This window comes from Crassostrea angulata, chromosome 10 (assembly GCF_025612915.1).
Source record: "Crassostrea angulata isolate pt1a10 chromosome 10, ASM2561291v2, whole genome shotgun sequence".
In the NCBI taxonomy this organism is placed as follows: domain Eukaryota; kingdom Metazoa; phylum Mollusca; class Bivalvia; order Ostreida; family Ostreidae; genus Magallana; species Magallana angulata.
The window spans coordinates 13,136,725-13,149,441 of NC_069120.1; the positions used below are offsets into that span (position 1 = coordinate 13,136,725).

At 36.8% G+C, this 12,717-nt stretch overlaps 2 protein-coding genes across 2 annotated transcripts in view; one reads left to right on the forward strand and one right to left on the reverse strand.

Moving 5' to 3' along the window:
- LOC128165322 (extracellular matrix organizing protein FRAS1-like) overlaps positions 1-6,171 on the forward strand; it is a 46,757-nt gene extending 40,586 nt beyond the window's left edge. The window contains exons 54-65 of the mRNA XM_052829735.1: positions 17-217; positions 421-608; positions 1,482-1,565; positions 1,760-2,536; positions 2,726-2,984; positions 3,076-3,236; positions 3,527-3,636; positions 3,960-4,123; positions 4,378-4,470; positions 4,563-4,675; positions 4,854-4,994; positions 5,234-6,171. Coding sequence (XP_052685695.1) covers positions 17-217; positions 421-608; positions 1,482-1,565; positions 1,760-2,536; positions 2,726-2,984; positions 3,076-3,236; positions 3,527-3,636; positions 3,960-4,123; positions 4,378-4,470; positions 4,563-4,675; positions 4,854-4,994; positions 5,234-5,836 — 2,894 coding nt within the window. The 3' untranslated portion in view covers positions 5,837-6,171. The remainder of the gene's footprint in view (positions 1-16; positions 218-420; positions 609-1,481; positions 1,566-1,759; positions 2,537-2,725; positions 2,985-3,075; positions 3,237-3,526; positions 3,637-3,959; positions 4,124-4,377; positions 4,471-4,562; positions 4,676-4,853; positions 4,995-5,233) is intronic.
- Positions 6,172-7,254: 1,083 nt separating this feature from the next.
- On the reverse strand, positions 7,255-10,154 carry LOC128165323 (uncharacterized). Its single transcript, XM_052829736.1, has one exon. The coding sequence runs from the start codon at positions 9,630-9,632 to the stop codon at positions 7,593-7,595; it is 2,040 nt and encodes a 679-aa protein (XP_052685696.1). The 5' UTR covers positions 9,633-10,154; the 3' UTR covers positions 7,255-7,592.
- Positions 10,155-12,717: the final 2,563 nt, after the last annotated feature.

Sequence of the window (12,717 nt, forward strand, 5' to 3'; positions counted from 1 at the left end):
GAAATAATCATTTCAGCTCCTAAAGTACAATTTGAGCAAGTAGAGTACACAGTGCATGAGCCAACTTCTGGGGAACACCCTGCCATTTTGAGTGTGAGAGTGTTGAGGGAGGGGGATGTGGACCACACCTCCACAGTGCGCTGTAGTACACGTGATGGCTCAGCTGTAGCGGGCAGGGACTACAACGCAAAGAGTCAAATACTGACCTTCTCCCAAGGTAAGTCTAAATCATCACAGGTAATTAAGCTCCGTTCCTGAAAATTTCATTCCTATCCTAGAAAAAATACTCTATTAAAAACAGGGGAAATTCAATGCTAATAATTATACAAGTATCTTTTATGAATTTCATTCTACCAGAGAAAAATGACCTTATTGAAAACTCAAGAAAACTCATAAGTTGTACATATATTTGTTCTGTAGGTCAGAGATTTGTAGAGTTTCCAGTAGAGATCCTCCACAATGATGACATTGAGTGGCATGAATCATTCAGGGTCTTGTTAGGTCCTGAGGACCCATCAGGGGCGAGCCTGGGGGACAGGGCACTTGTTACGGTCACTATCCTGGACGATGAAGTCTCTGGGAGTCTGGTCTTCCCTGCTCCACCCATTGTAGGTTTTGTAAACAATATTTAAGATTCTAATCAAATGCGAGGAATTAATATCCACATATATTTAAAATCAAAAGAAGCATCTTTGCAGATATTAAATTCTTATTTTTTGTAAATTATATGAAATTATAACAGAAGTTTGGCACATACATGTATATTCTTGCAATTAAATACAAAAATTCAGAATCATGAAATTTCAAACACACATTAGATAGGGTATGTTCAGTAGGTATAGGTATATTTTCCTTTTTTTTTTAATTATCTTGTAATGAATTTCATTATGTTTTAAAATTTCACACAGTTTTGGGTTTTGATGGTTAAATGGTGAGTAGTATCAAGTGGTTTTGAAAAGAAGACACTTAAAATTGCACAACAAAAAATGATAGAAAACCAGAAAGACACTGTTCTCTGGAGCTTGAAATGGAACAAATATTTGCATGACAAAGAGAAACTGTTTATTGTTAAATTCAAATAATCTGGCTGGGGATAGCTCATTCTATTACCTTAAAATTCATCATTACTTGTAAAGTAAAGAGAAATAAATATTTGATATAAACTCAAGATAAGTAGATAGTAATTTGTTTTGGGATGTGGGAGATGATTTTGTAATGATAAACTATTCATCACTTCATCCCAGCATGTAAAATTTTGTGAGGAAAAAGGAGAAATAACTACTGCAAACTTAGCTTTGATGCGAATGGTAATTTTGCAAAGATTGATAACAGAGAGTATTAAGCTATGAAATGTTAGAATTAATACATGCTTGCTTAAAAGAGGTGCTCAACTGAGGAACACATATATTCACAGATATATATATACACAGCAAGAGATTATTGTATCTTATATGTGAATTTGACTCATTGTTTGTACACAGGTGGTATCTCTGCTACACCTAGATAACCTACATACAGATTACAGGGAGGAACCGTCCCCAGGCTACCCCCTCGTCTGTGTGTCTGTAAGTTGATCCAAATTTACATAGATTTGGTTGTAGAAATTCATATACATGTGTTATTAGGTCACAATGTGTTGTATTTCATTAAATTGATAATTCATTATTCTGAGCAATATGTTATGTGAGTTTTTTTTTTCAAAAACACCCACTTGTATACCTTTGACCCCATACATGATGTGGTGATTATTTATTTTCAGCCCTGTGATATACAATATCCGTCTTATAGCAGCACTCATTCTTTGTGTGAACAATCAGGAATCGACCAATCAGCTGTATCATATCGTTGGGAGGTTGCCATGCCAACTGATGTCCACGGTGCTCGACCTCCCTTCGTCATGGTAACGGACAACACTCCCTTTACAAGTGTTGACTCCAAAGTTCTTGACAGCATCTACTTCCGTCCATCGTTTCGTGTTCGTTGTATCATTCAGCCTTTACACTCAAATGGAAATCCTGGGATTCCGTCAAAGAGTCACGAAGTCAGCATTAGCCATGACAATGGTATCTGTAATTCTCCTGTCTTTAAGGGAACACCCAATAGCTATAGTGCACAATCATTTCTTGCCAATTTACGATATGTTGGACCTGGTGATAAAAAGCATCCAAACACTGTCCATATTTCCATCAAAGTCCCACATCAAGATGGCCACCTTCCACTGATTTCCACCTATCCTATCCACAATCTCCGCTTTCTGTTGTCTGAGCCTGTTTATAGACAGCAACATCTGTGCTCAAACCTCATTACTCCCAGTGAACGCTCAGGAATCGTAAACTCAGGATTTTTGGACAGTGGAGAACTGGATCCAGCATCTTACAATTTTCCTCATCAGTATGATCCACATTTGCGGGAGAACAAGACCTTAGATTTGTACCACCACCTCAGCATGAAATCCTGTATGTGGAGATTTGATGCCTGGTATCACATGTCTGATTTAGTGGATGTGTGTGGTGGAAAAATAATGGCAGATTTTCAGGTACTTAACCTTATAGTTACAGACATGAAATTCAGTGATGAAGTTGTTAACAAACCAAAACGTAGATGTATTTGATAATTTATGACTATTGAGTAAAGTGTTTAAATAAAACTTTGAATAGATATTGAAATTGGAATTTCCAGTTGTACTAATAATAATACAATGTTGCTTTACATGTTGCTATACCAGGTTAAAGATGCGGGAAAGACCTACCTGACTGTGGTCGTACCTTTGTATGTGTATTATGTGTACGCTACAGCCCCTATAGGGTGGGGCTCCCTCCAACATCACACCCAGATGGAGTTCTCTTTCTACTATGACACCATTCTGTGGCACTCGGGGCTGGAAACAAAGGGGACAATATCCGGAGATCTGCAGGTTCTGAAAATTCTGGTCGGCAGGGACGGCAAACTCATTGTGGATTTCAAAACTCAAGCCAGGTTTAGAGGTATATTTTCCACCACCTAATTTGATTGTTTATAAAGAATTCAGGAATAATAAAGAGGTGGATGATATTAACTAACTCTTTTCTCCATCAGGTTTATATGTATTACAACACCACACTCTACCAAATGCCCACAGTAGGATTATCCCCCCTACAGGAATGACAATCAGCTTAGATCTCACCCTAGTGTGGGGACAGCAAACTTTTGACAGTCCCCGGCAATTTTGGAGAGCTACCTCAGACTTCAGCATCAAGGTTTGTTCATTAAACACTTATGCATTACCGAGCACTTGTGTTGGATACTTTAAACATGAAAATGTTTATATTAATAAAGATAAGCATTAAAAAAGTTGATGCTGTGAGAGAATATTTATTTTATTTTTTTCGTCCACATGAATTAACCCCAAACTTTGTTAAATAAGATTAGCTAAATTCCTTAGATATATCATTGTTTAAAAAATCTGAAGTACTGCCAATATATGCAAACTAGAGGCACCCTTTTAATTTTCTACATGTTCTGTATTTGACTTCACTGTGTATTACAGGACTACACAGGTACCTATATATTGGAGCTTATCCCCTGCACTGTTCACTCCACCCAGATATTCACCTCTAACCAGTCCCCTATCCCCTGCACTGCCAACCCGCCTCAGAGGTATGGAGATGTCTACTTACCATTTGTTATAACTTTAATATAATGATTTGACATTCATGTCAAATGCTTACATACTGTGCAAAATTTTTAAAATAAATGACTACCGAACCTAGCATCAAAAGCCAAACATATACCAGATATAATTGAGTATAATGTTTTAGATTTATCCATTCTGTTTACACTATGCAACTTTTATCTTCCAATTTATTATCAGATGATACTCAAAAATGAGAGACAGGCTATTCCTTATAGACAATAGTGTTCAACACACAAAGACATCGGATTTAATTTGACTAAATCTGTATTTATTTTTGTGTGTTTAGATTTGAGGTCCCTATAGCCTTCCAGCAGTCCAACCATCCTGTTCCTTTGGTGTACTCTCTAGACACTTCGTTCCAACTGACCAGCAATGAAAAGTTCTTCCTCGTGGACATTCATGATGAGCAGCTGAAGGAGGAAATGATATATGATGGAGTATTTGAACAAGGTATTTGAATAGCAAGCTTATCTTATTGCAATATAAAAATATGAACAAGCAGCAGTATGAATGGTTCATTATTGAAATTGAAATTCAGTAAACTGGATGTAAGTGTAAAATTAGGTGTAAATGATAAGGGCAAATGATTTTTTTTTAGTATTATCTCACTAACTGTCTTAATTTGATTCAAATTTCCCCACACACTAAGGAAATAAGTTTTAAAGATGAAGCCATTTATTCAGCCTCTCTTTCATCCTGTTTAGGTCAGACAGTATATGGACGTGTTTCATGGAATCCAGAACAAGATCTCCAGTCTGCGTACAAGCTGTCCATCCAGAAAGTCTACCTCTGCGCAGGTATATTCATTAAATTGAAATCTTGTTACCGTATTTTATTGAAAGAAAATAGATGATGTTTTTACTGTAGAAAAAAACCCACTCTTTTCCAGGAAAGAATGGTTATATTCCAAACTATGACCCTGAGGGAGATATATTTGGGGAAGGAAAGCAGTTTGGATGTGTCCAACCAAGTCCTGAACTCCAGTTTCGCTTCCTTATCCTAGTATGTATCATTGATTACGCCCAAAAATTTATAGTTATCGAGAATGGTCAGAATAACTTAATATACTTTGCCCATTGAATGTCAAGATCATTTTATTTCAATGCAAGATAAAAGTGACTAAAGAAAAAATGGAAGGAACAGTTTTAATGAACGTTAAGAGGTGTTTCTTTCTTAATAGGATAGAGGAAATACAGATGTTACCCAGAGAGAGTTCCAGGGGATTCCATTCCATGCCGAGTTTGCCAGTGACAGACATCCCTCTTTGGAGACCTTCTCCGGGGTGGATGGATTTTCCTTCAGTGTGGATCCATTGTACAAGGTACCATATTGAAATTATTTTATCAAATATCATTACATGAATTTTGTGATAATGAGAAATCATGTGTGAGAGTCTTTTAGATTTTTCTTTTAAGATACATTTTAACATAAGCAGAATTTTGTTTAATCAAGGATATGTTTTTTCATAATGTCATTATATCAGTGATAATAAGTAAATATGTTTGGTAGGCTTTCGGGTATTTTTCTGATTAACCATTTGTGGATTTTTATTTTAATCAGGTATCATCAGGTAATCAGTGGTACCTTCAGGTGATTTACCTTATCACCACATCGAAGAGCGATGGCAGTTTTCATCGTACGAGACGATCAACAAGTCTGTTAAGCAGAAAGGAAAGAGACACTAGTTCAGTGGAAGATATTCTAGAATCCATTGAGAAAAGTGGAAAGAAGAATGGAACCAACATTAGTCCTCTACCTTTGGTGTCCTCAAAAACCGACCAATCAGAGGACACCCTAACACTAGACAGCTCATCACACACAGTTCCCATCATGGCCCCGGTGTTAACTGTGCTATTTATTATTGTTATTATAATATGTATTGTGATATTTCTTGTGTATCGAAGAAAGAAGAGGAAAAGACCAGATAATTCTAGTCAAACAAACAATCAGTGTGCCTTGGAAAGTGCAGCTCAAAATCCCGCATGCCAAAGACAAATGTCACGAACTTCTCTCTCACTCTCCCGAATTAATGTTAATGTCAAAGAGATCAAAGACAGCACAGTGTCACAAAGTGAAAGTGAAAGGACAGCCAGTGTTCAGCTGATGACCTCAGATACCAATACTCAGGGCAGGAGGAAGCGACATGCTGGAACAGAAGTTTAGTGTCCGACACTCAACCATCCCTTCTGTTGATATACATTGCACTCATTTCCAAATGTAGATAGAAAATATCATCAACTCTATCCTTCTTTTATGGGGTAAAGGTGGTTTAATCACTCCATTTATACATTTTTTTTTCTTGGTGCCTGCAAAATACTTGTCAGCATAATGTGATAACATTTCGGTATTAATACTCATTTGCACGACGTTGTGATTGATTTGAGAGATGTATGACTGGCATATGATTTGTGATGGGTAGGAGTTCATAAGTGCAATATTTTTTTGATATTTTATTATTCATTGCTAATGTGACTATTATTAAAAATGACATACAATGATTTTTACTCTTTTTGTCTATATTTTTTTAATATTTATGCTTTCTTTGAGAGATAGCAAGCTCTTCTTTTGGTCAATATAAGCAAGTATATTATTTGATGCACATTAAACATAATCCTAAGCATAATGTAGTGATATTACAGTGGCAGGATTAATGGTTATAAATTTTCAAGTAAACTACAGTATATCCAATTATTTTCGTGATTATATAATTTTTGCTTTATTTACAATCAGTTTCACATCGCAAAAATAAATACAACAGATAGAAACTATTTCAAGTATTGTTATTTAAAAAAAATTTCAAATAGCAAAAAATGACATGCAAATAAAAAAATTCATATATATGCTCCATTTTCGCAATTTTTTTGTGACACGGGGAAAAAACCAACCAAGCCTGATATATGCAATGACATGGGTCAAAAACACATATATTTTGAAGGCTTGTGTGAAGATAATTTTACCACATCAATTACAATTTAGACAATGGACACTTTAAATGCACTTTTATTTATAGCATACATCTCTAAAACATAATTGCTTTTTGAGACTAAATTTAGACTGTCTTTTTTCTTCAAAATCTCTATTTCGCACCCAGTATTGAAACAGATGGAATTGTCCAAAATATAGTAATTAAATGAAAATTATGTATGATGGTACATGTATATAGATGTAACGAGAATTATTCAAACATGCATATTCGAATAAGCAACATCTGAAAGCTTCCTAAGGTTTACATTATTAAAATGACAAACATCACCATGAGGCATCAAGCCCCTTTCTCTGTTAAAAGGATGCACTTGGAGGGGTTTCGTAAGCTTTATGTCATTCCTGTATAGCCAAAAAAAATAATTAAGGAATAATGTGAACAAATGATGTACGCATGGTTTGAACAATCAGAGACAAATGGTTTTAATAATACCATTGTGAATAGTCTATGGTTGTTATTTGAAGATGCATATTGTTAATTGAAATTGCTGATAATACTTTGACTGTCAAAATGACGAATTTATAAATAATGATAGTGAATGCGAAATCACAAATCACAATAAAATAAAAGCATAAAGATAACTCATAAAACTCACAGGCTGGTATAGGAAATTTTATTGTGGTAAGAACATATATAATAACGTTTATCTATACTCAAATATGTAGTGGTGCAAATATGAATAAACATTAAACGCACAATAAAAAATAAAATTGTCTAAACGTTGAATTGCTGCAAGTTTTCTGTTTCTATGAACTCGCACTACAAAGACCTATATACTGTAATAGTATTTGTGGTGTTCAACAAGACTTTCTGGTAAGAAATCACTTGAACAGGTGCCACTGCAATAGTGATGCGGTTCTAAAGCCCGGGACAGTACAGTTCCCCTAGGTCTATTACCAGTAACACTGCAACAGTCGAAGCTTCATACACTTCAGTTTAATTAATTTCAAAAAGTTCCACTGTGTCGGACCGTGAGCAAATAAGGAATCTTTTCCCAGACCTATCGAATGAAATGGTCTTCTCGCGGTCTAATTCTTCCCAGTCGTCATCGGAGTCGGAGCTGTCGGAGTCCGAGCCTGATTTAGGTTTCTTTGGTTTGGGAGTTAGGCCTCGATCCTCTCTTGATAGCACGGGGCGCATCCTGTTACCGTTGCTCTCAAGTTGGTAAACTTCCCCTCCAATCTCGCACACGTATAGATTCCCATAGCAATCCAGATCCATTCCATGCCAGTAGGCATCCCTCTTTTCTAAAGTCAGTGGTGACTCTCGCCGAAAAACAACGCTCCCATCCAAATCTAGGCAGACGATGCTTTCTGAGGTTTTGGCATCGAACATATATAGTTTTTTACGATCGTTGGATATCCCAAAATATGCTGGGACAATGTCTGGTCCATAGAACGTCTTTAATATTTCCCCGCCATTGTTGATTATTGCAATCCTACCATACTCACAGCATACAAAATGTTCATCCCAAAAATATAAGCAAAAAACGTACAATTCCGTTTCAATTTTCCTAATCTGCTCAAATAAAGGAAACAAACTAAAAACATGAATCCCGTCTGTTGTGCTTACTGCTATTCTTTCCTCTTTTTCGTCAACGCATATTGCTGTCGGTTTTTCAGGAAATTCGTAAAGTTTGGTGAATTTCCCGTCGTTGGTTGCCGAGAAAAGTGCTCTATTTTCATAACATTTGTCTATCAACAAAATCTTGCCAGACGACAAGAAGACTCCACCACAGAAGGAGCTTTCTTCTTGTGTGAGCCTTGCCAACAGTTTAGGTTTGATGTCCAAATACCGGCTAGTTTCAGATTCCATCTCATAGTTGATGTACCGAAACAGCAGCTGTGCTTGGTTCTGGATTTCAGAGGTCATGAGAGAGTCGAGATCCTTTTTATGCAATTCAGCAATGGAATCAATTTCTTCAACAAATTTCTCAATTCTGGGGTTGATTGTAATGTCACAATCAGTTCTTCTCGCTAAGGTTTTTTTAATTTTCTGGAAAAAAATCATAAGCTGCTGCTTTAGTTTTAGTGTGGTCAAAAAAGTCTGGCGCTTGCTTCCAATTTGCTCGACACTTCGTATTATCTGCTGAGCTTCCTCGGCTAATTTTAGCAGCCCCTCCACTTGCAGTTTGCTTTGGCGAAGCATCTTTTTGTCCCTCCCTTGAAAGCTCTTTTGTTGCGTTTCAAAGATTTCATGAACTGTACCAATTCTTTCTTTCAACTTGGTGACAACGTTAGAAACTTGTTCGTCGATATCTCGAAATGTTCTTGCGTTCTCCTTTTTATTAACATTAACAAGTGCATCGTTTACCTTCTCTTTGATGTTTCCAATCAATTGCTTCAGGAGCATCGGGTTTAATTCCTTGCTAGATTGTTCGAAAGCCTTGTCCAGTGACTCTACGTGCAAACAATACTTGTGACTGGAAGACGCACATAGTGTACAGCATAGGACGCCGTGGTCAAAGCAAAAAACATCCACACATTTTTTGGGATGCGACGGACAAAACTCGTTCGCCTCGATGGGACCCGTCTCCAAGTATTCCTTTATTGAAGTTACGTGATGGGACGCTTGGTCGGGGATTCGTCGATGCATGTATGTGTAACATGTCTCGCAAAGACTCTGCCGACAGCGGCTGCAGTGGTACTGGGCAGCCTTTTCCTCGTTCACCAAAAGGCAAGGGTCGCAACTCTTCCGGACTTCGTTTGGGTCAGCAGTGCCGATCAATTCGTCAACCAATTGATTTCTTGGGAAAATTTCCACCAATTCCTTTAAACTCAGGTCTGAAGAAGGCGCTGAAAATGTATCGAAACATACTGGGCATTCTAGTCTAAGGTGTTCGGTGTGGTCAGTTTTCTCGATGAGATTCTTTATGCACAATTCACAAAATGTGTGTAGACACTGGAGATCTCTCGGCGAATCCAACTGCTTTTGACACAGAAAACACCCAAATAATCTCAATTTATTGTTGCTCATTTTATCGAGTCTTTTAGGTTATGCACCTACTCCAGTGAGTAGAACCACGGTTGTTTGATACTATACTTGTAACTTATTGAAAGCACATTCAGCGCTAGCTGTCGATGGTTTGATCGTTAAGGAGGAATCACTGCCAAGTCCGGCGTTTACCTTCAGGACATCGGCATTAAGGTCAATACAGTGCACAGTAGCGAGATGCGTACGATGTTTCTCCCGGTAAAGTGTCTGACCACGGACCATACTACATACACATTCCTGTTTAAAACACCACCGAACTTGTGACGTACGGTGAATGCCTCATAAATATTGCTTATTCGGCTGTTAGTGAAGGAAGGAGAACGAGAAGTCCATGCAGAGATTTCTTTCATCTTCATCGCTAGCTTAGTATCGAATTTTTATCGATACTTGTATTTTTTAGGCCTGATAAGTAGTGTTAACTTGTAACGAAACAGGTTTACTGTTCTAGTTTACATGTCTATACAACAACTATATGTACTCATATGTGCATGTTTATATGTAGTAAATAAATAAAATATATGTTGCATATTAGTAAATGTACCCAAATTTCGCAGCGCATTATTAATATCTATAGATTTAGATTTAATTGATTTATGTACGGGGTATTTAATAAAGAATAGAAAGGGGTTTTTGTAGTGAAGGTGAGTTATTGCGGCTGATCGTATACATGTATTTTTAAAAAAACTGTTTTACGTCTCTCTCTCTCTCTCTCTCTCTCTCTCTCTCTCTCTCTCTCTCTCTCTCTCTCTCTGCTAAACCCAATAAATTTTTATTCAAAAAATTTTAACTCTAAAGTTTTTAACCACATTTTGCCTTTTTAACTGCATTCTTCATACAAGTAATTAGTGTTCAACTGTATATGGATGATAATTTCTTCCCTCTGCTCTGGAATAGGATGTCTAAATGGCACGGTGTGTTGGCAACATTATACAGTAAACCCCTCTGAAAACACTTTATGTTGAATAGATCGGAGCTGTAGATAATTAACTCTTGTGTCGAATGCACATCACACACTCTCCACTGATCAGTAAGCTAGAAACTCATCAATGATTGCTGTGTGCAGGATTTTTTTGTGTGTGTGCATTGATGATTGTGACAAAATGCTAATGTATTTGATCATTGGCTGCAATTATGTCTTGACGTGGTCAAAGGTATGGGGTTTTTTGAAACATTTTCTTGTTATGAAGACCCCCCCCCCCCCCCAGTGTACGAACTAATTATATACATGTTATATGTAAAATATTCTCGTTGACTAAGCGATTGCCCGCTGTATTGTGTACTAAAGAAATCCGATTGTTTTCACACTTCGTTTGCCAAATCCAAAATCACGATCGAGCTAGTTTTAATTTGTTCGCGTACATACTAGGCTTTCCCAATTATGACAAGAGGCCCATTGGCTACATCGCTCACCTGAGGAACAATAGGTATGATAAAATCAGCTTAAATGGAGTCATAATACAAACTATCTGGACAATGTACAATAATACATGTAGATCATGTATAAATAAAATCCATTTTCCCCCTGGATATTCTTATGTTTATAATCATTAGTCCCTTCTCTAACAGGATAATTTTATAGTCATATCACATTGCTTATCATCATTTTGCAGTTCTCAAAAAGATCCTTAATAATTGTTTATATATGGAATATAAAACTACATCAAACTCTGAACCTTCTTGTGAGGCCGAAGAATTGTCCTGGAGCCAATTATAAAATTATTTCAAAATCTTAACAATTATAAAGAATTATCTGGTTGATTAGTTTCTGAGAAGAAGATTTTTAAAGATTTACTCTATATATTCCTATGTAAAACTTTAACACCCCCCCCCCCAATGTGGCCCCACTCTACCCCCGGGGATCATGATTTTCACAACTTTGAATCTACACTACCTGAGGATACTTCCACACAAGTTTCAGCTTTCCTGGCTGATTAGGTTCTGAGAAGAAGATTTTTAAAGATTTATTCTATATATTCCTATGTAAAACTTCGACCCCCATTGTGACCCCACCCTACCGCTAGGGATCATGATTTTCACAATTTTGAATCTACACTACCTGAGAATGCTTCCACACAAGTTTCAGCTTTCCTGGCTGATTAGGTTTTGAGAAGAAGATTTTTAAAGATTTTCTCTATACATTCCTATGTAAAAACTTCGACCCCCATTGTGGCCCAACCCTACCCCCGGGGGTCATGATTATCACAACTTTCAATCTACACTACTTGAGGAGGCTTCCACACAAGTTTCAGCTTTCCTGGCTTTCTTGAGAAAAAGATTTTTGAAAATTTTTCATTAATTTCTAATTATCTCCCCTTGAAAAAAGGTTTGGCCCCTAATTTTCACAACTTTGAATTCCCTTTGCCTTAAGATGATTTGTGCCAAGTTTGGTTGAAATTGGGCCAGTAGCTCTTGAGAAGATGTTGAAAATGTGAAAAGTTTATGGACAGACGGACGACAGACAAAATGTGATCAGAAAAGCTCACTTGAGCTTTCAGCTCAGGTGAGCTAAGAATTCTACATCCCTGAGTTATTATAAAATATTTGTTAAATTATACGGACGGTTAAACCACAGGCACTTGTTTCTGAGAAAAAAATTCACCCTATAGTATAATAATAACACCCTTGTGTTATTATTATACTATAGGGTAAATTTTTTTCTCAGAAACAAGTAAGGGTGTTATTATTCTACTATAGGGTGAATTTTTTTCTCAGAAACAAGTGCCTGTGGCTTAAACGGATTCATCGGCTATTCCTTTGATACAACGTGCTCATTGGGAACAACGTTTACTCTTTCCCAAGAGATATTCACAGATATTTTCAATTTTGATTTTTTATATGATGGTTTATAAGACTGCGAGAGTAGCGACCATTGCCAAAAAAACATATCCCTATGTTGACCGTGTTGACGTTCAAACCTTCGTACTGAAACTGACTAGGTTCCTGCCGAAGCTGAAGATGATGAGCGCGACTACAATCTTTACTCACGGTCACCCGATTATAAAAATGGTTAAAATGATCAAACATAGGACTGGTAGAAGCTAAAATGTGTCTCTTCTGTTTGTCATCC

Coding starts and splice junctions, on each gene's coding strand:
- LOC128165323 (XM_052829736.1), bottom strand. CDS start 9,632: ATGAGCAACAATAAATTGAGATTATTTGGGTGTTTTCTGTGTCAAAAG.